General features: G+C 43.0%; 1 protein-coding gene across 3 annotated transcripts in view; it reads right to left on the bottom strand.

The window, feature by feature from the left end:
• Window positions 1-26,861, bottom strand: part of GPM6B (glycoprotein M6B) — a 32,239-nt gene that overhangs the window by 3,544 nt on the left and 1,834 nt on the right. For 2 of the 3 annotated variants that reach the window (XM_010581548.1, XM_010581549.1), the window contains exons 2-7: window positions 21,234-21,353; window positions 10,248-10,434; window positions 6,418-6,574; window positions 3,035-3,206; window positions 1,046-1,119; window positions 674-739 (exon numbers count right to left, since the gene is read on the bottom strand). In XM_010581548.1, coding sequence (XP_010579850.1) covers window positions 674-739; window positions 1,046-1,119; window positions 3,035-3,206; window positions 6,418-6,574; window positions 10,248-10,434; window positions 21,234-21,353 — 776 coding nt within the window. The remainder of the gene's footprint in view (window positions 1-673; window positions 740-1,045; window positions 1,120-3,034; window positions 3,207-6,417; window positions 6,575-10,247; window positions 10,435-21,233; window positions 21,354-26,861) is intronic. The other variant, XM_010581550.1, reaches the window with a different exon arrangement.

Below are 26,861 nucleotides of genomic sequence, written 5' to 3'. Positions count from 1 at the left end.
GATACAACAAGGTGACGGCTCAAGCCCATTTGGGCAACTGTCGATACTTTTACAACAGACGTTATTCTGAGCTTCTTCCAGGGTGAAGATGCAAGGTAAATAACTTGCCATTTATCTGGAGAGGTAATCTACATACAGACTTAAGGCTATTTCGTCAACAAATAGTGACTGTTACACTTGGATTTGGCTGACATGAAGTTAGAAGCTGGCAGCTAGAGGAAGCGTTAAGACATATGAAACAAGTCATCTTGTTAACATCCCTTTTTCCAACTGCTACCTGTAATTGGCATTGCAGAGTTGGACTAGTCTAACGGCCTGGGTCCAGACAAAAAAAAACAAGAGGCTACAAGCCATTGATCAAATAAACTACAAAAATGAAAAGAAGTAGTGGACATAAAAACAGAAATAGTGGGTAGAAGTAGGATTTTCAAAGGACATGCAAAGAATTTTTTTCTAAAGATAGAGGAGGTGGGTTAAGATGACTTCTTAAAGCAAAAGTTCGGGACCTGCTGACTTGTAATGACCAAACCATAGCAGCAAATAATGGTGATTACAGCTTGCCCTCCTTAATGTCTACTATCACTATTTTTAAGATACACAAAATTTAATCTTAAAGCATCTTAAGCCTGAAAGGAACATGTTGTACAATAAAACAACAAAAAATGCTACCCACCAATGCTATGACAGTGGCACCAGCTCCAGCACAAGCCACAATGAACAGGTGGTAAGACATGTAGAACTAAAGAAAAAACAAGTTAAAAACATTGAGGCAATTGAGGATAATATAAGATGCATTTCAACTGTTCTAGAGAATAAGGATAGTAAAACCAACTTTGTAGCAAGGTATTCAAAGCTTCAGAACATAAAAACGTTCTGAAGTAACTTCCATTTTCTGGGTGACCTAACACAATTTCAGTGTTGGGTTTAAATCAATCTCTTTATACTACTAGTATTGACTTTCTTTAAAAACTTTCATCAAGTTATTTATTACATGGTGCCCAAGCGACTTGTAGGCAAAAGCTGCACACAGGTTACGTGTCTGTACCTCATTCGTGTTGCAGATGTTCTCTAAAATCGGACCACAGGCTTTGCCAGGTACAGCATTCCAAGGGATAATACCTGAAATACCACAGCAAAAGAAACCACTAATTTTAGCAATCAACACATGCTTTCTGTTCCCCTCTCATCTTTTCTGCCCACTTGCCAGTTGCGTTCCCGTTCTGGCATCCACGCGTTGACCAGTACAGCTTTGAGTTGGTGGAAGGAATTAAAACAACTCGCTCGAGTTGTGCTTTCTCCTCATACCGAGGCTTGCTGCCAAGGCATGTTCTCAGATGTGGTTTTCCCATATGGCAGCCAAATGGTTGGTTGGGTTTTTGCACTTCAGGTCCAGTCACATACTGCCTACTCCCCCACTCAGCACTGAAAGGGATAATCTGCATCTCGGAGGTACTTGGCACCTTTCAGGATAGCACTTACGAGATTAAGTTCTACTTGAACAAGTAACTACTGTAGAAGAGTGTGAATATGGAGCTAGAGGGAAGAATTACAGAAGGACTTATTCTGTTCTAGTTCCAATAGGTACAAAAGCATTAAGTGAACACTGCTACAAGAAAACTTGGTCTGCCGTACCTCAGGTACTCCCAATTACTTTTCTTACACGATTGAAAAATCTGAAAAAGTCGACAGGACCTAGAAAGTTTAAAATAACCTCAACTTTCAGGCCTGTAACAGATGTAAAGCTTAAGCAAAAGCCATTTGAAACGAGAAAACCAGTTTGTCTCCTCCATACTACTCGCATTTCAAACTCAGCTGGTTGGATTTAGCAACTCTGTAAAGGGCAGGTCATTGAAATTATCTCGGGATGGTATGGTTTGCAAAAAGATTTCTTAGGATTTACTTTAAAGCCAGCTTCTTCTCTGCAACTGCAATACACACTTGAAGCTTTTTAGGTACTGCTTCCACCCAAAAATGTGAGGACAGTTCAGTGACGCAAATTGCCTGTTAAGGAGCTGCTCTCTCCCATCACTCATTGAAACCCAAAAGATTTTACTGATCAGAGGAACAGCACAGCCCTACACTCGTACAGCTGCAAAACAACCAGGAGAAGCAGAAAGGTGGAGGACCGCATCTTCTCCCTGCACTCCTAAACTTTGCTGCTGAAGAAAACGTCTTCCCAGCCTCTTGCTGTCAGTTGCTAAAATAGGATGCAAACATTTAACTGATTTGGGACTTTCTGCTTTTAAAATTAGTGTATCTTATCTTCTACTGGATTTATGGCCCAGATAAGGAAAGCAAAACCAAGCTTTCTTACTTTTTCAATTCTGAATTTGTTTTTTCAGCTTTGAACGACTTAGTCCAAAGAAAGAAACATTACTAGAAAATGCTAGCTAAAATGAAGCCAGAAGTAATGGTGACAAAAGCTCTTCTGCACAAGGGAAGCTGAAAAGATAAACTTCAGGAAAATCCACCTGAAGGAATGAAAAGCCTGACCCTATTTTAAGGCATTGTCCCACTCCTCTGCTACCTGCACCCCCCTTGGATTTCTGTGTGTCATCAGAAAGCAGTATTAATTAATTAACAGTTAAGGGAGACGCTTGAATGCAGGTTTTTGGTCTTTTAACTGAAAGTAATTGTTAGAGCAAAGTTTGGGTGTCAACTTCATATTTAAATGTAAAAACAGCTTCTTGAAAGGAAAGAATATATGCATATGGGTTCAAAAACCAGAATCTGGTTATCTATTTCTCAGCCCTGTTTCTAAGCAGTTTATTTTGAGGCTGATCTATTTTTAAATCTAATATTATAGTACTGGAAACCACTACAAAATCATTTTAGATAAATGACTTGCCAGTTCAGTTAAATTGATTGCATCTGGAAAGAGATCAGTGTAATCTGAATTAATTAGAAAAGTAATAGCACATTCAGAGACACAAGATACTTTTGCATTTGGTTCATTTGATAAGGCTGAGACACAACTACTGAAGACAGACCAAGGAGAAAGGATAAAGCATTTAATTAGGATTAAAATGAGTACCGTATTGCCTGATATCCACGCAGATCTGGTCCCCTGGAACTGTCACATTTGTCTGAAGAGATTTGATGACTTCGCAAGTTGACCATATGTTATAGAACATAAAGACAGGCACAGCAGAGAAGCCAAAGACCCCAAGCCAGGCCACTCCAAGCACATAGGTGAGGAAAACAAACTGGACAGAGAAAACACACGCACTTGAGGTTTATTCTTTGAGAAGAATACTTCAATTTTCCTTAAAAATACTTCAAAATAATCTTTAAGCATATTTTCAAGAAATCAAGTAATAAAACATTTGATTTCCAAGCACAAATAAAATCAGTATTCTCATTGCTTATGAATACTTTGGTAGTTTAAGTGCTACTGAGAAAATAATTCAGACATTTCCTTTTTCAGCAGCCTGCTTGAGTAAACAGCTTGACCTCCTGAAAGAACAGTCCATTAATTTCTCAAGATTCTCACTAAGCAGGGTTGTAAGCTAAAAGCTGGTTGTAAGCTAAAAGCAATAAAATTCCAATAAAAATCAATTTAAGGACTTTTTTTAATTAACTGTAACATACTAGCATTTCTATGTGACTTGCAAATCAAAACAATAGAGTGAATCAATGTTCACAGAGCTCTCCCATACTCCCTGATTTATTGAAATCAATTTTGAATGTAACATTTCAGAATACCTGTTTTTGAAAACATACCACAACCATTACAGCACATCAGAAAGATTCGATTAATCTAACACACATTGCCAAGAAGAAAATTAGTTACTTCACTTGAGAGAATCATGGATTTTCCATTGAAATTTGCTGGTTTGGGTTTGCTCTTTAAAAAAAAAAAAAAAAAAAAAAAAAAGTGTTTTCTTTGATGAGATTATAAGGTATGGTGCTCATTGCTTTGGAAATCTCCAGCTTCCCCCTCCCACTGGACCTCTTTCCCTTTTCTCTCTTCTTCTAGGTTTTATGGTGAAACAGTAGCTCTGGCATCAGTCCTAGCTCCCTCCTCCTGGGGAGACCAGGATTTGGATCCTACTTGGAAAGCGGGGGAATGCTGTTACATCTTGTGTGTTCCCTTTTCACCGTTATTTAACTGTCGGTGGCCTGGAAAGGCTTTACTTCCAGTAAAGCACCGATGCCGTACTCTCTCACTTGAAACTTGTGTGCCAAAGAACAGCAAGGGTGGGAAAGGCTCTGGGAGGGCAGGTTGTCTCAGCCTGACCCAGAACTGATGGACTGAACTAACACTGCAGCGGTGGAAGTTTGCACCCTCGTAGGTTTTTGTCCAGACGTGCTGAGCAACTCCGCAAACTTTACAGCAAAGGCTGAGCCACTGGTTAGGTTTTACAGTCAACAAAGGTTGTACGTGTGGGGAGGTGGGAGTGCTTGCAGAACTAAGGCCCATGAAAAACCCAGCTAGCATTTAATTTATACACAACTGAACTGAAATACCCTATTTCATATTAGATAGTGCCATACACCAGACCTGTATGTTTTATGCGAGAATTGAGAATTCTCTCTTTGGATTTTGGTAAGGACCAAGTGGACCAGTGTAAAGGATTTCTATAGACAGACTATACATAAAATGTGGGTTTGCATATGTGTATGTGGAAGTGTGCAAGAGAGGAAGTACACAAAGCCTTTAACTCCTAAAATAGCCAGGAAAAAACACACTCGTTCTCATTTAATGCGGTAACTGTGGGAAATGGCTATTCTGCATCACCACAGCCCACAGAAATAATTCAGGAAAAGTTGGGAGTCTGTCCTCTCTAATAACCTTATGCAAGATGGAAGGGACTGCCTTTCAGGACCTTGCTTGGTAATGTAATGGAGGAAGAAGTAGAGGAGCTCTTAATCAAAGAGGAAAAAAAAAAAAAAAAAATCACCGTATATCCAAAAACTTGTTGTCCAAAACCCAGCTGCATCCACCAGTCTGCTAAGGTATATCACCTCACAAACCTTATTCCAACCCTGATGTTTTAAGCAGCTCTACCACTGCACAGCAGCATACAGGCATTTACGCCAGGACTGTCACCAGTGAATACTGATGCATCTTACCAGAGCTCCAAGCCATTACTCAGCTGCTAAATTCTCTCCTTCATTGTGTGGACAAATATGGGCAAACATGAAAACACATTTTTCTGTCTTATTTCCATGTGTCACACTGGTATTTGTATAAGCAACTGACAATCATGTGCCTGCAACTACTCAACTGCACAAGCAATTGTCTGCACTGAAGAAATGCACGTATGTGTATGTTTCTACTGTATTTTGGATCTTTGGAAAACACTGCTTTGGATCTAATTTTGCTCCTCACTGAAGATCATACTTGCTAGAAAAGAGGAAGCGAATAGCTGCTTAACTGGAAAATGATCGGACGTCTTATTTTTATTAGCTCTTCAAAAATTCAGTAAGTATCCAACAACACAGTGGAAAATTGTTAATCCTCTTGAAAATAAACATGCATCTCTGGTATTTAACCAGCTGAAAGTACATATTTTTTGAGTACAGGATATAGATTGTATATTAAAATGCAACAATCACATCAAAAGCCTCTTCTCTTTTCACCCACACTTTCCCGTGGGCGATCTGTCATACTGCTTGGCTTCCTCCATAACTATGAGCTTTGAATTCAGATTTTCAGAAATAGTTTTGAAATCCTGTCTCAGAAACATAGTTGTTTCTGTTCTTGCAGAGCGCGCCCTAGGGGGCAACGTGGGTGAGAATCTGAAGTTTTATTTTTAGTTAAACTTTGTTTAAAATTTTTTCTAATACAGAAGTACACTGAAGGGAAGATGGCTTGTGACTTTAAAGCTTTAAGTGTTTCAGCTTTGCTAAAAAGACTCACTATTATATCTGTATGCCTTTTGCCATCTGCAAACCCAAGACAGCAATACTTGATTCAAGTGCAAAGATGTTGTGAAGCTTCATTCATTACTGTTTGTCTGAAGGTTCCAGACATCCTTAAGCAGAACTGACTATGGAAGTCAGAGGCATTACAGTTTGTTATTTAAATAGCTCTGCAAAGCACAGCCATTTCACAGTCTGCCTTTAAGCATCACTAGTGTGCTCCATGTTTAAAAGCACAAATTTCATTTTGTTGCACATTGCGTGTTTTAAAATTAGCAGTCTCAATCAACTTAGTTCAGACCAGTGGGTTCAGCTTTATGATGAGGGAGGCCACGGTAGCACCCCAACAGTCCATCGGCAGAATTTGGATTTGAGCAAGCATCCTCGAAGATCAAAGACAGACCAGCAACAGGGATTGACTCTGACCACCCATAAGGAGTTAAACAAAGGCAGCAGCAAAATATTGTTGTTCAAAAACACAGGAGTCTAACCAAGCCCAACAGGTTTTAGCAAGCACAGACTACTATTCCCATTTCTGATGCTACTTACCATTCCACTGATGCAGCGGCCACAGGCTGTCGTTTTGAACTCTCCATGCAGCTCCTTCACAGCACTTGTTGTATAAAAACCTTCTGCCAAAAGGATTATTCCATATAAGAAGAAAAATGATGCAATGCCATAAATTACATACTGCATTAGCTGTATTCTAAAATGGAAAAGAAAAGAAGATATAATTAGATTTCAGCCCTATAAAAACAAAGCCAGTCCTCCCAAATCATAATAGGTATGAGATAACTCCTTTTCTAGAAATACAGTTCGAGGCTCCTTAATGCATTTTAAGCAAGCAGGCTGCAGGAGAGCACCGGTACGACTATCCCGCTTCTACAGCTAAGCAATACTGATGTGCATTAGTCTTGCATCTGCTCGAGCATCCCGTTTGTGCTGCAGTTCTTACTCTGTCTGGTATTAGTCACCAGCTTGAAGCCACAATTTCATGTCTCCACTATGGAGATTTTTTAGTCTTTTTTTCCTGTTATGGATCCTGACACCTAACTCAGGGAATGTCTGACAGGAGCAACACAGGGCTTTGAAATGGCAAAGGCTGGAGCTAAACTACTGGCTGAACTACCAGGCTCTGTGGTGATTCCTTTGGCTTTGGGAAAGGAAGCAGCACCTGAAATTCACTGTTTCCACCTGTAAAATCCAGTTAATGTACATTTGCAAAAGTTTGTAAATTCAGTGATACTTGTCTGATACAAAACCCAGGAAACGTGCAGTGACTTCTCCTGAGGAGGAACGGTTTGCTCTGCAGCCTAGGATGGTACTTCCAAGTGAGCAGGTAGTTTCAGTGCCTTAAGTCATGGCAGTGTTGAGCTCCCCAAAGTGTAATTCAATTTTTAAAAAATAAAAGAAATATTTAGGAAATGCTTTCATTTGAGGTACTATGGAACCATCCAGAGGAAGATGATCTCAGGGCACACGGTATAAGCACTCCCCTCAGATATTATTTAAGAAAGTTCTCGATTCCTTAAAAATCTACCATCTGCAATGACACTTGTATGGTATTTTTACTCTGGCTAGAATAGGTACATGGAAAGAATAATTTCTCAATACTATCAATCAGATTCAGTATCTGAAGCTAATTGTTTTGGAAGACCAGAATGCCAGATCTTCCATACAATACTTCTTCTGGTCTCCAAAAGTCATACTTTGTTATTAGCACAACTTCTCCAGAAATTATGCCTTCTTAGTTTGATTGTTGAGATGATATTTTGGATGAAGCTACTCACAGAACAGAGAGGTTAATTTTATACATCCATAGTGCCAGTTTTCTAAGGATAAATATATTTTTCCTCAGATGTTTTTTTCAATTCTTACCAGTCTCCACTAAGTAGCGGCTAGCAGAGATCGCTAGGGAGAATCTGCATGTTCTAGCTTAATTTAAAGAAAATTGATGACTACCATCGATACAGTTAAATGTTATCCAGACAGTACCATGTCCCTTGTATCAAAATACAATATTGCTCATTTAAAATTTGATGTGGGAAGTGTTATGTTTGTTTTCCAAACTGATTAAAAATAACAGGATCAATCTGTTGCACCTGTGCTGTGAAGCACAAGAAAATTAAGTCATGATTTGAGAGAGTATAGAAGAATTCATTTCATCATCATCAATAGCCTAGGAGAGACTCAATGCATGTTACCAGAAATCAGTAATACGAAACCCGGTTAAAAAAAATCTGTTCCAAAGGGTGCCTTACTAGCATATTTTTCATTTAATGTCTCTGTGGCCTTAAATTATTTTGCCCCTTTCTAGCACCTCTTCTCCCTTGCCTTTCTTGTTTGGCCTCCACAGAGTCCGAGACCTCAGCTGCTTTGGTAGGAATTATGTGTTTCCCCAGCTGCTGATGCTGACTTGACAAGAAACGTTGTCAACAATTCTCCAAAATTTAAAACTTGCTGCTTGTTACAGCTGCTTTGGCAATTTCTTCTGTTTTCCTCAAACAAAGACTGACAGAAGAACAGGGTTTTTTTGTTACTCGGCTGCTGAAGAATAGCCGCTCGCAGTTTCTCGCCAAATTCTGTGGCTAGCTGCAGGGTCCTCGTGGCTCGTGCGCTGGAGCTGGGGACGCCGTGCCGAGCCGCAGCCGGGGTGCGATGGTGGGCGGCCCTGGGGTGGGGGACCCTGGTGGGGGCCAGTCCCACAGCCATGCGGCAGGTCTGGGCACAGAGGATCCCGAAACGGGGCAGAAGCCCTGAAAAGGGGCAGAAGCCCTGAAAAGGGGCTGCAGGACTGGCATCTGCAATCCCTGGGGATGGCTGCGCACGTGAACTGGCAGGTCTTTGTCTGCAAGCCCGTAAAGGGAGGTGGTGAGGAAAGCAAAGAAAAAACGGGAGGGTTTTGGCTGCCCTTCCTCACGCCGCCCCCAGGATGGAGATGTCTCCAGGGGCCGAGCGACGGGCAAGAGTCCGAACCCAGACCCAGTCGGCATCCCGACGGCGCTGTGCCGTCGTCATGAATCACAGCTCGCGCAAAATTCCTCGCTGCCGCCGGGCACGAGCCTTTTCAAAGCCTGGCAGTTCAGCTGGAGGGGCTGCGTGACGCCCAGCGCGCTCAGACCAGCAGCACAGAGCCTGGGACCCGCGCGCCCCTCAGCGTCAAGGGGAACGCGAGGCTCACGCCGGTGCGGCTGGGCACTGAGCCCGGGACCTGACGCAGGCCTCCAGGCCTTCCTCTGTTTTTGTGGAGAAGCCTCCAGAACACAAAAGCCCCAAATATTTCACCGGTGGTTATTTCCAAAGGCTACGGTTGCAGGGACAAACATTCAAGCTCTTTCCAGTCTTTTCTCTCTCTTTTTTCCCCGTTTGTACTATACCGGTCCACCTTCTTCTGAGGGGGGGATGGAAAGAACAACACTTCCCTGTTATTCCTGTCATCCTTCAAACTTTGTGTCACCAACAAACACTAAATCTACCCTCTTTCAGATTAAAACAGTTGCCCCTTGTCCTGTCACTACAGGCCCCAGTAAAAAGTCTCTCTCGACCTTTCTTTTAAGCCCCCTTTAGGTACTGGAAGGCTGCTGTAAGGTCTCCCCAGACCCTTTTCTCCAGGCTGAACAACCCCAACTCTCTCAGCCTTTCTCCATAGCAGAGGTGTTCCAGCCCTCTGATCGTTTTTGTGTCCCTCCTCTGGACCCGCTCCAACAGGTCCCTGTCTCTCCTGTGCTGAGGACCCCAGAGCTGGACGCAGAACTGCAGGTGGGGTCTCACCAGAACAGAGTAAATGGGCAGAATCGCCTCCCTCGACCTGCTGGCCACGTTTCTTGTGATGCAGCCCAGGATACAGTTGGCTTTCTGGGCTGTGAGCACACATTGCCGGCTCATGTCCAGTTTTTCACCCACCAGTACCCCCAAGTCCTTCTCGGCAGGGCTGCTCTCAAGTCCCTTCATCCCCCAGCCTGTATTGATACTGGGGATTGCCCCGACCCAGGTGCAGGACCTTGCGCTTGGCCTTATTGAACCTCATGAGGTTTGCAGGGGCCCACTCCTCAAAGCTGTAAGGTCCCTCTGGGTCACGTCCCTTCCCTCAAGTGAACTGACTGCATCACTCAGCTTGGTGTCATCCGCAAACCTGCTGAGGGTTCATTCGGTCCTGCTGTCTATGGCACTGATGAAGATATTAAACAGTATCACAACATAAACAGGTTAAGCAGGATACACACTCTGGTTCTTTGTGCGTGAACACCAAAAAACCACCGAGTGCTGTTGGACAAACAAGCAACCTAATACTCAAGGATGGAGACTGAGGTTTTAATCCACCTCTACTCATTTAGCGTGAGGGTGTTACGAGGATTAATGGAAATCGGAGGCATACTTACACTTCACTCAGCAAAGCATGGTCACTGGCAGTCGTGGAGAAGTGCTGCTCGAGGATAGTCACGGTTCCCGTGAGCGCCACGTGGCCACAGCCACAAAACAACGCTACCCCCGAGAAGCAGAGAATGGTTGCCACAAGCGAAGCATATGGCACTCCTCCTAGGCACTTAATGCAACATTCAAAGCAACCTAAGCAGAAGAGAGAAAGCAAAAGAAACGTTATGAGCAAAAAGCAAATTATGAGGAAAAGAATATCTGTCCTCCACTTGGTAAAAGCCACAGGGACTAAAATGCCCAGGCATTGACATGCTAAGCAAAAATCTATAAGTAGTGCAAGACAGCATCACCCTCTAAAGCAGTGACCTACGGATCTGTTGGTATGGACTCAAAGCCCAGAAAGTGGGCTGAGTGCTCCTATCTTTACAGGATCAAGAGGAGATCAATGAGACAGCCTATGAAATGGAAAAAGAAAAAAAATCACTTGTCTGAAGTGATTCATTGTGATTCAGCTGCTCATACAGAGCTAACCACGTTTCAATGGCAGGAGCACCAGCTACAGGGGCACCATTCAGGAAGCCAGAGAAGCAAATACTCAAGACAATGAAGCCTTTTGGAAAAGTAAGAGATACTTTGCACTTTCATTGGAAGAGGGACACATTCAGGTCTGCAAAACTTAACTACCCTATGCTCTCCCATGGCTCCCGAGTATCTTTTTGTATAAATCCGTATGAGATTATAGGGATACAGATAGTTTAACAACAGAAAACCTGAATGGGGGCCAAAGAGTAGCAATTTTGATCAAGTGCAGTGAGATGAAGCTGTACTACACGGACAATACATTTCCAGTTTTATAGGATACACTGGATTTACAGTGATCCCTGAATACAGTCTGCAGTAGCATAATCAGTTTTAATGAAATGTATTGTTTAAGCAGTCTGAGTTAACAAAACACCCCCCCCAAACTGCTGTTCTACAAACACTGTAATAAGGAGGTTGCAGCTGAATTGCCAGGTTCCTCCCCGCCGCGTGGCCTGAAAACCCATCTGCTTGCAGAGCTGGGAAATGTAAATCGGCAACAAACACAGCTTTTAACTGCGCTATAATGGTAATGGCAATCCATACCAATTCATTACTTCAGGGTGATGGCATTAAGCTGTCTCCATTAATGTGCATTTCATACAACTGTGCAAAACACAAGCCATTAAGACAACGCTTAATGGAGCGACCAGCGTTGGATGTCGCAGGAACAGCCCGCTGCTTCTACAGGAAGGTGCTAAGTGGACAAAGCGTTTGAAGGCAGGGAGACAGCTGGCAAGTACGTACACCACATCACATCTTCGCACCCCCAAAATTCCTCACAAAGATCAGCAAGTCTCCATCCGCCACACAAGGCAAGTTTATTTTTATCCCCCTCCCTTTCCTGCTAATGAATGAGTTGCAGAGCAGGCACTTCCATGAAGCACTGGGGAATAATACGCATCTGATAATTGAAACCTTTCCCATTTCGTAAGTGGGAAACTCTTGTTTTAGAGAGTCACTAGCAAGCGTCCTAGTCAGGCTTAAGCAGCTATCACCACTGAAATGACTTATGAAACGCCACTTTGCTAACTGCAGACAAGATTTAATTGTACAGAAACGAGCCTGGGAAGCTTTTACAGTCAAGCCCACAGCTGGAGTCTACTCAGTAGGAACTACCTTCACGACAAGAACACTGCCGAAGGAACAAACACTGCAGCTTAGCAGTGACAGGGCAAACAAAACCCAAATTCACGCTATCAGAGGAAATCACCTCTGGTTTTCGTCTTAACACAGAGGTCAGGAGTCAAGTTCAGACACCAGACCTTGCAGAGCGAGCCTCTGCTTCGGGGAATCTGCAGCTCACAAGCCGCACACCAGGCGCAATGGCAGTTGTACACGTGAGGCTGGCTCGCCTCTGCAGCATCTGCTCCCGGGTCGGGCCCAAACCTCCGAGAGTTAATCCAAGAAACGCTTGCACCTGGTGCCGGATTTGCAGTGAAGGATTATCCAAGAGTAACCACGCTCTGATCCAGCAGGCAACGCTCAACACACATGCGGTCACAGCCACCTAAAACAAGCAGCCTTTCGGGCTGCACTCCTGAAGGGGAAGGTGACTTAACGCTAGATCATTGCTTGGTGTGGAGCAGGCTGATCACCTAATCGCGCTGATCCACAGATTGCTTCGCAGAAGGATCCCATCAAAGATAGGACATAAAAACAGCTGGAAGCAAAGCCAATGGACTGACAAGGTCCAAAAGAAAAGCTGCTGGTTTCAGAAAATGGGAGCAGCCTGCTTGACAAAACTAAAAATTGGCATGTACTCAGGACTGACGATTAACACCCCCGAACCAGGCACTTGTCCTCCCAGTACCCCACGCTGCCCAGCCGGCTCTCCAGGCCACTGGCGGAACATTCGCCCTGGAGTTTGTCAGATCTCTTACCCGAACACATGACAATATCTGCCACTAATCCACAGACACTAGAACACAAGCCAACCCCCTCTCACCTTCCAGCAACTGGCAGCTGCACATAGCATCTTTGTGGAGATATTCTTTACATCTTCCTCTACAGCCCAAGTAAAAAGCCATCACAATATTTGGGTGGCCTTCATTTTACCAGTGCAGACCACGGCCAAGGTACGCCCTAAGAGGTGTCTAAAGCAACCACGCTACTTCGAATGAGACAGAGAAAACTGCCCGAACGTGGAACCGCAGAAACTACTCACCTTCACGGCAAGACTAAAGCAGGCAGCAGAGAGACTTCAATGCGCAGGGAAACAGCGCGCTGCCAACCTGCGAGTGCAGGAAGCATCCCAAACCAGCACGTTTCCGAGAGGCAGCACCCATCCATACATACTCATTCTGCACCCAAACTGACAGCAGAGCTGCACAGCCTCCTGCCAGAGGGTAACTAACTGCGGGACACAACCTCACCACAGTGCTGGGGCTGCCAGACCCCCCACGGATCCCACTGCGAACACTCCTTATGAGCAGCTTAAATCCATGCCCAGCCTGAGCAATATAGCCGGTTTTATAATTTTGTTTTAAAGCAAGCCTAAAACAGTACTGCCAAGAGCAGCTTTCAAAACCAGCTAAAATTTGAAGCTCATCAAGCACTAAGATACACTTACCAATCTTCCCAAACAAGAACTGAAACAAATCGGAGGATTTCTGAAAAAAATGAAAGCTTTCCAGGAAACCTGCTTTATGGTCTCTCTCTGTAACCCCAAGTCAGCAAGTATCTTCATACAGTACAACTGAAAACCCATGATGATGTTTGCCTAGCTCATGTTCACAAAATAACTTGCTAATGCAGTGATGACAACTGCAGGCTGAAGGCCTGCGAACTCAGGCTGACAAAAATAAGTAGTATTAAAATAAGTTTAGTTCCAATTTTCTGCTAGTTTTACTTTCCATATGGCCAACACGCTGAACTTCTCAGCTGTATATCCCACTTCCAACAAAACAGTGTAAAATGATTTAAATATGAAACTGTACAGCACAAACACACATCACTGCATCTCCCCTTTCAATGGCCATTTTGTGCAAGGCATCACTAGAACCTTTTGTGCAACTCAGCAGAATAAAAACATTTTTTGTCCTCAGGCTGGCGAGCAGCAGTTGCCATGGAGGCAGGTTAATAACAGCCCAATGATTTGCCCAGAGCTGCCTCTGATCTTGGCTACAGATTTAACACACTCTCAGAAGGAGGCCAGCTAAAACAAGGACTGAGATTATTCTCTAGGGAATGAATGCTATTAAAAACACACACACACACAAATATTCTTGCTAAAGGACAAAAATAAAGAGAAGAGAAAAAACAGGAACCGGCTATTCTTTTAATCTCCTGGAAACTATCAGTCACAGGAAATTGGTAAAGGATGAACCTACATATGTACACAAATCGGCAATTGGTTGCTTAATGTATGAAGAACAATTATACAATTTACCCAGCAGTGTACAAGCTATTGCATATATGCAGGAGCATAGCCATTCAATTTCCCATGTCAAACGGCAATTGTGTGGCTAAATCTTCTTTGGGACTTTAAGTATGGCTTTAAGATTTAAACTTAGAAAAGCAAGGTAATGCAGAATTAATGGAAAGCAGTCTTTAACAAAAAAAAAAAAAAAGAAAAAGGCAATTCTCAGACTCTAACTCATCCTACTAAGGTCAAGATGGAGTGGAATGACAAAATCTGTGCTTTGGAAATGACAAAAGACAATGCAATGGGATCAGGTAGCTGTCCTGAAAGCTCCTAGGGCTTGCTCTAAGAAGGTTACACATCAGCTCTTGAAGCCCAGACTTGAAAAGCTGACACAAACACATCCCTCAAAACGAAGCACTGAAAACATGATGTAAGGAAAGAGTGTCCACACCTCCTGGACAGAAAACCAGCCTGTCCTCTAACGTCCCAAACTCCTCCTAGGTTGAATTTGTGCCTCCATGTGTCTCAGGTACGAACCATTGATCTCATAGTCAAGGCCAGTATGGAACAAGAAACAAAGGAACAAAGAAAACCTGAAAGGAGGTTTGAAAAGCTCTCCATTTCAGGGAGATAAACCTCCAGGCTCCCAGAGCTGTTTTCTGAGTTAGTTCCCACTCTCTTTTCCTTAGAAGTTTTGTTTCTTCCCCTCCCATAAATCTGTCTTGCTGTTCTGAAAGATGAAGCAATGGGCACCATTTTTTTCTCATCACTTACTTCCTGTAATTGTGTAATGCATTTTTAGAAATCCTGGCATGTTGGACACCTGTCTAGTGAATATGTGGTAGAAATTACACTGCATGTTCAACCACAGAACCACTATCTCCATTGGCTTCAGCACCACAGCTCAGGGAGCATGTGTGGAGGAATTGTTTTAACAAAAAGAAAGTTGCAAGAGACCCAAGGAAAGAAAAAGCACTAGGTAACATCTTAAATGCAGCCATCTTATGTAAATCAGGAGATTATTACACATACACAGGAGCCTGGTGTTGGCAGCATTACTCCCAATTCACAAATAAATGCAAGAGGAGAACTCAATACTTTACATTCAGCCCGCTTCCCCAGTACTGAAGATTACCCAATACCAAGTGTGCATAATACCATTAATACCTAAACCACCATGGATCTTTGTCAGAAAAAGAACTTTATGTCAATGGAAGCAAATGCCAATTTTACTTTCTGCCACCTACTGTATTTTTAAAAAATCTCTATTCTGAATAGCTTATGCATGCTAGGATGTACATTTTCATATGTTACAGCATGACTGACAGCTAGGGGGAAGCAGTGAGGAATGCAGGAATACATTAATAGCTCAGAAGCAAAAATGGAATTTACCTCCTTCTCCCTTCTGTGAGAATAAGCCAGTGAGAATAAGTCTTATTCCTACAGTAAGATAACTTTACTTCTCACATCTGTCACCCACACCAGCAGCCAAGGGTCAGTGGCAACAGTACAATAAGATAAAACATTTAATCTTTCAAGGGTAAGTTTGAAGCATGTGACAAATTACTCTCTATACTTTAATAGAAGCACTAAAATAAAAAGGCTGCGTGTTAAATCACTTGGAAGTCTTTGTTGAAGCTCTATCCTTACCTATTCCTGTTCATCTTAAATTTTGCTAATTTACAAAGCATGACACAATGCTAAAACCTCTGTCATGAATTACAATAAATGCTCACTCACCACACTTTTGGATTAAGTGCATTAAACAGACTAAGTAAGCGATGAGCTCAAATAGAGAAAATCCTTTATTTTCCTCCCACAAACCTCTTAAAGCTTTTCCACAGAAAACTTCCTTTCAGGTTCAACCTTCCTTAAGTTTGCCTTTTTGTCCTCTCCAAATCAGTAGTTGTGAAATTAACTTATACTGAAAATGAACTTGTCATGATAGCAAGAAAACTTCATGTGAGGGTACTTTACTCTAGCCAGATCAGTAACCTCCTCCCCTGCATTCGCATCCCCCTCTCCCAGAGTTGTAAATCGATAAATAAGCCTCCTTAGCCAGCATAGTATCTGTGATGGAGAAGACGTGACCTTTGGAGACCACAGCCATCAGGGCTGCCAGAAAGGATGAGACCTGAAATCCAGCAGGATCACCGCGCTCATGCTTCACAGCGGCTAGCATGAGATGCTTCAAGTGAAATGCAGTGAGATCTGGGGTACTCCGATTCATTCAGTAAATCTCACCCAATCTCTACTATTTAAGAGCTACTCAAAGAACAAGTAGCTCCTTTCTGGAGCTCCTTTCTGGTTAGCTAATTATTAGCTAACCAGCTAATAATGCTGGTTATCAGCATTCATTACAACTTCTCCAGATACTCGTGATACATATACAAGATACTTGGTTTTGAGCACTGCCATACAGCCAGTTCCCCGCTTCTGAGAAGGTATTTATTGTCCATTATCAATTTTAAGTCTGCCATCCTTAAACTTCATTAGATACTTCCATATTCTTGTGTAGCACAGAACTACAAGTCCTTGCTCATGCTTCCTGTGCTGGAACAGGCGCAGAGAGACCAGGAGAACTGGTGTGCACCAAGAACAAGCATCTCACAGCCTGGGAGCACCATGAGCAGACCCCTTTTTAAATCCACAAAGCATCAAGTATCTCTGTGGTACTGTATGAGTAACGGTAATAAGCTGCTCCTAATACTCCAGCAAAAACCCAGTAAGCATAAGTTTAAAATCAAGCACATTTTCTTCTAACACGATTAACAAAAAAAAAATAAAAAACAAACAAACCCTTGCAGAGGTTACCAACATTCATCAACAGAAACAGTGAATTTTTTCCTTTCACTAAAGAAAACATGACGTTCAAATTGCAGAAAAGGCTAATTTACCAAGGCAAGATTTCTCTTTTCCGGATGCTGTTAAGTGACAGAGAGAAGACTCTAAGAACAGACAGCAGTAAACACAACCCCCTTTTTTCTTCAAATCTCAGGCCCAAACTGGCACTTCTTGTAGAAAAAAAAAATTAGCATTCCCACTGCAGGAATCAAACCTGTTTCATGCGAGGACAGATGATCTAAACGGTCTTTTACAGGTCTTACCTAACTTACCTTCTTCGAATTTACTGAAATACACACACTACCCATCTATATCATTCCCAGCCTCTGCAAGGCTCATTAAGCTCACGGGTGTTCTGAAGGCATCGTTTTCAGACAGTGCAATCTATGAAATATGAATCACTACATCCATGCTTATTGCAAGCGCCCATCTCGGGGCTGCTGTGTGAGAGCAAGGAGTCAGACCTGCAAGGGAAGAACGCCGCTGCCCCATCAGACAGTGGGATGACAGACTCGCTCTTGTCCAGCTTTTATTGCTTTTGGACAATGGTCAGGGAAAAGTTTGTTTATTTTAATTTATGTCTTCTCTGTTTTACTTTTGGCCCACGAAACAGGGGAAACTGCAGCAGAAGAAAAATACCTAATTTATACGTTGGAAAAGACCTTACTTTGAACAGGTTGATATGGGAATCCTTCATTATGCATATTTTTTAACTGTAAGCTGCTTCTACAGAAAAAAATTAAGTAGGTGATTTAAAAAGAGACTTCTCACGTAAGGAATAGCTAAGCAGTATTGATATAAGCTTTGGCATTATTCCTCCTGGAGACTTGTTCTAGTGTTTTACTATCCAAAATAACCCTTGGGACTTTTGCGCAGCCCGAGCATGTGGAAGGGCTCATTGACACGCAGAGCTCAAAGTGCAAACACGCTGCACCAGCAAGGGCAGCCTCTGGTCCGAACCGCAGCTTTAACTCTCAGCTGACGTATCAAAAACTCACTGTTCAACGTGCCTGAAGACATTCCTCCTTTTTGCCCTCACCCTGACCTCCCTCCCCTTGCTTCACCTGTTTTTGCCTTCTTAGAGAAACACTTAGTAGGGTCAACATGAAAGAGTTGCTGCTCCAGTAGGTGCCAGCTCAGGTGATTATTTTGGACAAACTCAAGCCAAAGAAGTAAAACAGAAGAACTGATGGGCAGACTGCCAAAGATATTAAAATACCTGAAGGTCCAGACAGGCTCCCTGAGGGAGGTCCAAAAGCACCTAAGCACTTCGGTCCTGTGGGCTACTTCAGCAGTTCTGTGAAACCTTCTGTAAGGACACCTGGGCTTCCTAGATTCAACCATTCTCCAGACCCACCTGTATTTGGCTGATACCATTTTAAAAGCTGATTTTACTGTAATCAAGGGCAAGTATCTTACCTGGAAGACTGGAGTTGAGACTCTTAGCTCCACCCTTCTGGCGGCTGTAACTCACCTCACTCTCCATCAGCCTTCAGCACTCATCGGGAGAGCAAGACTTTTGCCACACTGGATTTCAGCCACCGCTACCGATTGCTTCCCCAGTTGACTCCTCCCTAGCTACAAAGAAGCAAACAGAAACACAACCTCTCTCCCTAGAGCTGAGGACCAAAAACACTGAGCGTGGGGATTTCAGCCTGGCAGATCTAAGATTCAGAAGGTAAATTCTCCATTTCAAAGATAACTGAAGCTGCCAAGATCTTCCCAGATGTTTACCCAACTATAAAACTAGAGGAGCGGTAAGAAACGTGAACCACAACTGCACAAGTCCTTTGCCCTGCAGCAGCTTTCATGCAGGTTATTTCCCCAGTTGAGTCCCCACCACACCATTTTCAAAACTTAAGCTTGCTTCAGTAAGGGAGCAGGCTGTTTCAGTGAGATACTCCGCATTCGCAGGCCCTCACGCACTCACAAAACAGCTGAAACACCTCCCAGCATCTGGGGGAAGCACGTTAAGAAAAAAAAAAAAAAAAAAAGATTCCCATAAAGCAAACAACGCCCACCCAGCCTGGAAGAGTGCCTACAGCTAAGCTCATGTTAAACAACCATTGCTAAGTTTCTCTTACTAAAGAAAAAGATGGTACTTTTGCTTCCTGGGAAAAAATTGTTTTAGGCGTTTTGAAAGGCTCATTAATCTTGCAGGTGTTCTGGGGATGTCTTGGCTCCAGCACCACAGCGAATATCCCACGCTGACTCTTCCCTTGTTGCTCAAGTGCCAGATTAAAGCTTAAAATGGGGAATGGAGATCATGTCGTACACGGAGACCCTGGGAGAAGAGGTGGACGCCACAAGGACCGCCACAGAGGTGCTCTCCTAGCGATGTCCATTCGGACACCGACAGAGCAGGCAAAGTAGAAGTACCCAAGGGCACCCAAGAAATGACGTGGCTTGTCAAAGAAACAGAGAGTTTATGTCAGCTCAGTAGCCAATGCCACCCAGCAGCGGGGAGCCGTACGCCAGTACTGAAGGGAGACGTGTGACTGAAGTGGCATTTTCCCTCCAATCTAAAGGAAAGGAGCAAAGACCAGTATTTTCACTGGGGCTAATCCATCACTGGCAGATTGATCTTACCCAAGACCTGTTCAGAGCAGTTTCACTGCTGCCTAAAAACCTTTTAATTTCTTGAAGTGCAGCCGTTTAAAGCACCTTCCCTTGAATCGGCATATTTGGGCTTTGTTGGTGGGTTTTTTTTACCCCCATCAGCAAGAACCCATTCATCTTCAGCTCCTCCACGACAGGCACCACATTCACCTGCATGTTATTTCAGGAAGATTCCCAAGGCAGCCCGAACAGGGTTCAGTTGCCTAAACAAGGGTTTCTAGCACCATTTTAGGTGCCAGACTCCCAGCTGCTGCGACAGAAGGCCGTGTGTCTCCTCTGCTCATCTGTGCCAGCACATACAGACGTGTCTCATCACTGGGGACAGCTGAAGGGGCACAAGACCCTGAAACTGGGCACCTGGCCTGCTCCCTCCATGTCCTGCACAGCCCAGGAAGGCAGCGTTCATAATCTACTGTTCCTTCCTGAAGCATTTCTCTGGTGTATAAAATATCCCATGTGCACTGATCTGAAGTTTGGGAACGTCTTCTAGAAGCACCGAGTCTGTCACCCAGGTCATTTATCATAAAATATGGCCAAAATGAATACCGGTATTGAAGATGGAGATCATGATTTGCAACTTAAGTATTTGCAAAAAAAAAAAAAAAAAAAAAAAAAAACCCAAACAACCCAAAACCAAAAAACCACCCCATTCTGAAATACATAAACATTTGAATCCTAAAGAACAAACATGTGTGCAAATATAATGGAAAAGGGAAGGATTAAGCAGCAAGCTTTGGTCAATATTTCCCTGCAGTTGCTGTTAAAGTCTCTGATGAGGAGGCAGGCATCTCCAGCAAACAAGCTGTCAAGCAGGCTTCAGTCAACCAGCTCCATAAAGAGAAGAGGATTGCTGGATAGAGCTAGCTGCAAATGGTATCTCTGAGCATTTATATCCTTTGCTGTGCTAACCCTCAGTCAGACTGGAATTTTCCAATGCAATCAATCGGATGCTTGATTTCAGGTGCCTCTCTGAGATGCTTCAAAGCAAAATCCCCCCCAAACTCTTAAAATGAAGCTTCAGGAAAATAAAATAGGATCTTTTGAGGACTCGAGCCAGATATCAAAAAGGACAGGCATGTGGAATCCCCAAAGAATCTTTAAAGCCTCAGCTGAAATCCTCCTTTAGGCTCTGACACATGCACTTACTGCTTCTAGCAAGAGAAAAATGCAACAAAACCACGGCACATTGTCTAAGGAAGCATATTGTAGGAGACCGGTGAATCAGATGTGCTGTCACTGCTTTAGTGTCAATTACTGCATTTGTGGCTGATCAGTTTGATAGATTCACCTGCATACAAAACCCATACTATGCCATCTCATCTGTAAACAGTTTTGAAGCAATTGGGCAGCACAGTTAAAAGGGAGGTGTCCCTCACCACACATTATTGTCTTTCAAGCATTAGCAACGAAATTTAAATTTATATTCATATGCAAGAACTAGACTCCTTACATCCTTAACAAACAAAACAAGAAAAATAGAAGAACATTTATCTTAAATTGTTAGGACTAGTGCAAAGCATTAGGTTTATGCTACTACCATTTCTGAACTCTCCATTTCCCTTTCACCCAGCCCTTTATTTACCTTGAATCCCCAAAGGACTAATATTGCCTCTCAATGCTGGCACATGATGGTACCGGTGTGGCCTTGAACTCCTGTACATCCAGTGGTACCTGCCAATTTCCATTTCTGGTCTGGTGATCACTGCCAATTTTAGGTGGTAAAAAGTCAGTGTCACCAGCAAGTTTTAGTTCAGTACTTTCAGTCATTTAACTTTAAAAATAAGAGCCCAGAAAAACACGCTGTAGTTTCAGAAACAATATAACCTTATAAACCAAGGGAGGGGGTGGAAAGGACTATGGACAGGGAAATGCTGACAGAGGTGTTAAGAAAGGTTGAATAGCTAAAACTCCACCTAGGATTTGAATTAAACACATAAGGAAGGACTCCCTATTCCTCCCCGCTCCCCCCACTCTCACATCTCTCTCTATCCATGGCAGAGCTCTGCTCCAGAAGTAAAGGAAGACAAAGTCATGGAAAACCACATTACCTGTTTTTTTAAAAGACCCTAAATCTGTCAAAGAAAATGGTTATTGTCATGTGTAGAGGTAGGGCAAACGGGAGTTTGCTCCATTACTTTCTTACATAAAAAACAACAAAAAAATTCATGGGCTTTAATGCACATAGGCTCATGTATGTTGAAACAGACTTGTCCCAAGTGTACAACGAAGGAGAGCAGTTATCCTTCTCCTAATCTTTTCAGAGGACTGACGAAGCTCAGCAGTGAGACCCCACGTGCTGTAACACACTTGATCCACTCGCACACTCATTGCACACTCATCAGCACAGGCTTCCAAGCTCCCTGAAAGAGGCCAATGGCAAAACATCAAACTACTTTTGAACCTACGTGCCCTCCCTCGGTACTGCTATGGCTTTGTTAGGCTGTCAGAGAAAGGTAGACAGACAAAAAAAGTAATCGTCATCTCCAGCCAAAATAAATCCAACTCAGCAGCATTTCGCCAGGTGGAGGAAGTGAAGGTTACAGTGCTGAAAACCCATCTGCTGTAGACTTGGTCAGAGATGAATTTTGGGGGGCAGGGGGAGTAGGAATGCCATAAATTTCTGGTCTGTGAGGGGCTAGGAAGGTCCTCGACCTGGTCCCTCTCTTATGGTTTTGCTGCTGGTGCAATGAGGAGTCTGGCACAGCCACATTTACATACGTCAAGAAGAGAAAAAACCTTGGCCTCAAATCTAAATGTTGGATGTAGAGATTTGAAACAATAATTTGTTCGTCTCCTACACCAGCAAATGAATTCCAATACTAAAACAGTCTTTTGGGTTCGGGATGCAAACTTAGTATCAATGGCTCCCTAAAGGATACTTGTGGCTTGGTACTTCTCCCCTCTCTGCTACTCACGCACCAACCAGCAAGCAGGTATCAGGTAGTATATTTTTCCTAAAAGACATTATTCTGTTTTGTATGCTTTACCCTTTCTTTTAGGAAAGGCAAATTCCACTTCTCATGAGCATAACCAAATTCAAAATGTGTTGAAAGTATTGTTCCAAAATGACTGTGCACATTTGGGATGGTATCATCTCCTTTTGCTTACACAGGAACAATCCTGTTTATGAGATCACAAGGAACGCCATAATAATTGAACAGGATACAAAATGGAAAACAACAGAATTCCTTGCTAGTTCTGCATACTGTCTCCCCCCTCCATCCCAACTCTGCTCCCTGCTTTTTTGAAGCTACTTACTGGACATCGGTAACAGATTCAGATTTAAAAATAAATAAATTAAAAAACAACCAGCTGCAAAGACTTCCAGGAAGAAAAAGAGTCTTCATTTGCACTGCAGCATCTAGACCAAATCCTTGACACCAAAAGGATTTTATCCTACCAGGCCTGAACCCACAATTTGAGATTTCTCCTGCAGTGGCTAGGAAACCACTTGCTCAGAGCAGCAGCGCAGGCAGTTGGCTTTCTCCCTTAGCTGGGGGGGCACCGGTGAAGTCACCGCTCTCTGCTGTGGGACCAACGTCAAACCCTGAAACATGAAGACAGCACGTAAACTTTGTAGCATCATTTCTGTAAGTGAAAATATTCTATGAAGTTGGGTTTTTTTAATTAGCAGTTTCTGGTTTTGCAGTAACAGGGCTCCCCTCTTTAGGAGCCGGTTCAAACTCCATAAGGGATCTCAGTTTTTCCACTGCTCTGCGAAGAGCCACTTAGCAATGGCTGTTTGGGAGCCCTTACTGCACGCCTGGCATGACATCTGAAGTCGAAGAGCATCTTCTGGTGATTTCGCTGGGACCCACCCAGGCCCACTCATGCAAAATCTTCACCAGGACAAAAACCCCGCAGGCTTCAGTGGCATAACAGCTCCTGCACACAGTACGTATGAATTAGAGTTTAACTCTGTACCCTGGGTACTTAGGAAAGGAAACAGCTTTAAATTACTTATTTACCTTTTGCTTTTTGAGGAACTAACTACACTAATTGCATTCCCAGGTCTAGGTTGCAACACCCTCCATGCACAGCCCAGCTCACGCATCTGGAGGCTGAAGCAGGTTGTGCTCGACCCTGCACAGACGTGCCAGCTACAGAACCGACGTCTTCACGTCACGCCACGCGGGCACACCGATGGCGACCGTGGGGTTCAATAGTTATTGGGACGAATCGTCTTGCACACCTGTAATAAAATCCCCAGTGCCCAACACCCTCATGCTTGCTGCCTTTAGCGTATGGTTTTAGAGGAAACAAGCAGTTAGGACGTTCATCTGTCGCAGCTGACGAAGCGGGAGCAAAGAGAGGGTTGTCCTTTGGTCATTTATGATCTGGCGATGAATACTGCATTAGGAGCAAGGCTGGCCAGAAAATGGGGAAGGGTCAGAGAAACCAAAGGGGACTTCCCCAGCCCTCCTCGCTCCCCTCTTTAGCCCCTTTGCTCCCACTGCGGAGTCCATTGTGTACATGCAGTGCCATCTGGGCTGCCCCCCACCGCATCCAGTGGCACATATGTCTAGGTTTTCTGTTTTCATGAGGTCATTCAGACCAGTATGAGTACGTTCGCTGAGTGTTTTTCAACCCCCTCCTATTTAGAAACCAAATCCTATTCATTAAAACCTAAATCACTAAGCCTGCCAAATTATTATCCCCAGAATATCGCGTGTCCCAGATTCTCCCTGGGCTGGACCTCTCTTTCTACAGTCGTATTCTTCAGGGACTTATACTTAAAGCAGTTGCTGTTTTCAGGGGATCTAAAACACCAATAAACTGCTTGAAACGGAAAAAAATATGCAGCATACTAAAAATCTTTAAACGGCTTGACAGCTCGGATATCACTGTGAGAGCCTAACATTAAGGGGGTACATTTTGATTAATAACTGTAACACGTATATAAAAAAAGTAATTTTTTTCAATTTGCTGTAACGAAAAATACATCTATCTGTGATGCATCAAAATGTCATAAGCTCACTGTGTAAAAAGAACTTCACTAAAAGTGAAATAAACTGCTCATTAATTCACTCCTTTCTTACGCTGCATTTTAGCAGCTTCACTTACACTACCGCACACAGTTGTACAGTTGTCTTGAGAAGTATTTTCTTTGTATTTTTGAACAGCATATATTTGTCTATTTAAAGTTTAAAAGTGGAAAGTTTGCTTCATATATGATAAAAATAATAAAGCTCACAACCACTCCTGAGCACGAGGTTTTCTTTCATTGAGAGCTCATTAGTAGGGAAGAGCCAATTAAAAGGAACCTTTGGTACAACTGGTCAGGCTGGCTTTCATTATTCCTCAGCACAGCATATACAATTTGAACATCGTATGCATTCATACAAGGAACCTATATCCTAGTGTAATGGTCTTCCTTCCATCCTCCCATGTGTAACTGGTGAATTCACCATGGTCATCCACAGTTGGGTTTTACTTTGTCTTTTGAATTTTGCAACTTGGTAGTATTTCTCATAGTTAAATTAAGAGGGAAACTTCTTGTCTCTGTTAATGTATATCAGGATCTATATCCTTCACTGCTGATGCAAAACGGCATTTCGTTTTTCTTATTTATTCCACCTCAGTAAATCTGCCTGCCCAGTCCTCACATTTTGATTTAATTTAATGGCTGCAAGATAAACCCTGTCATTTGTAACAATTTGTAAACCTTCATCTTTAAAATGCATCCAATCTGTCCTGCAGCCCTGTAAAGTATCTGTTAAACATTTTGCTTCGGCTCGCTCATGGTGTTCTCCTCTGATAAGGGCTCCTGATACGCAGTATAAAGCTGACTTATTTCTTATCTGCATCAACATGGGTGTTGTTCCATTTCCAATTAAAAAAACTGGGGCAGCAGCCACTCATCTGGGTGCAGAGAAACAAATGTCTGATAAACACTGAATCCATCAGCTGGGTAATATCACTGCCTGAATCAGGCAGGGGATTCATGAAAGTAATTACGAAAATATAAAACTGGAATTCATATACAATTTAGCAAACTTTAAAAATCTAAGTTCAATGATTTTCATTTATCAATCAGTAATTATTCATAAAGCACATTAGCTTGCTTAAATTGTCTCAGCTATGCTGCAATCCAAAATAGCTGGCCATCCACATTTGCCACAGGGATGGGAAACATAAACCAGTACCTATGTGACACCACTGTTCAGATCTGACTGTATTAAGTGCTCGAACTGAAAATAGATCTCGTTGCTCATTCCAAGTGCTTGAGCAGTATTGCTCTCCAGCATTCTCCCGAGTACAGGGAGCCCTGTATATAGGCAGCATGTAGTCCCAACTCAACTTCCTCCAAGTATTTATTCTATACAATTACAGTACATCCTTGAGGAGGTCCTTGCATTCAAAAACACAACCCAGAAACCTGTAGTTTGAAATTCTGGTAAAGGGAAAAACCCTCTTAGCTTAAAAGTATGATTTGCTATTATTTAAATGCAGATACTTTCCCCAGAACTCAGCAGTGCAAAGCATACTGTGTGTGAACCTGAATACCCAAAGTGAAATGCTCAGGATCTTCTCTTGCTCAGTCTTAGCAATAGCGACATCCCCCAAACTCCTTCAGATGTCGTTTTATCTCCTTAGAGTTTGCAATTCATTTCTGGGAGGAAGAGTTAAAAGGCTTTGTGATAACACTTCGACTGCTTCAAGCTGTGGCAGTTGCCTTGCAATCACTGGGTCTAGGGCATCTCACCAAGGACGCCCACTACACTAAGTCCAGGTGGGATCTTAGAGGAAGAAGCAAATGTTGCAAGCCTGGCAAGCATGTAAGGCACAGCAAGCAAGAGATCCGGTCCAGACAGTAAACGGACACATTTTTAAAGGGGTCAGCTTCTGTTTTGTACCCCAAAATGAAGCAGCGGCATTTTCCTCGAAGTTCTTCACACAGAGAAAAAGCTCATTTTCCTCCATGAGAACTGCTGGTGAAAGAGCCCTTTTGAAAAATCCTGCCATTTCAGAGGTACCTGATGCCTGCTGAGCCCATCTAAAAACCCGACTAGGCTCAACAGTCTTAGCACTTTGGAAAATCTGTCCCCCAAAACCGAATCACCGCTTCATGGCAGTAACTTTGCAGGGGGATTTGGGCTATTTATTTCGCTATTGAAACTAGGAGTAGGGCTGCTTCAGCTTTCTGCATTTTAATTTGCTGTGAAACATATTGGGAATTTAAGTGAATAGAAATAAAGAGCATAATGTG

The sequence above is a fragment of the Haliaeetus leucocephalus genome, unplaced genomic scaffold, assembly GCF_000737465.1.
Source record: "Haliaeetus leucocephalus isolate CR32 unplaced genomic scaffold, Haliaeetus_leucocephalus-4.0 Scaffold795, whole genome shotgun sequence".
Taxonomy (NCBI): domain Eukaryota; kingdom Metazoa; phylum Chordata; class Aves; order Accipitriformes; family Accipitridae; genus Haliaeetus; species Haliaeetus leucocephalus.
Note: the sequence above shows the minus strand (reverse complement) of the source record. Positions and strands in the feature narration are given on the sequence as shown.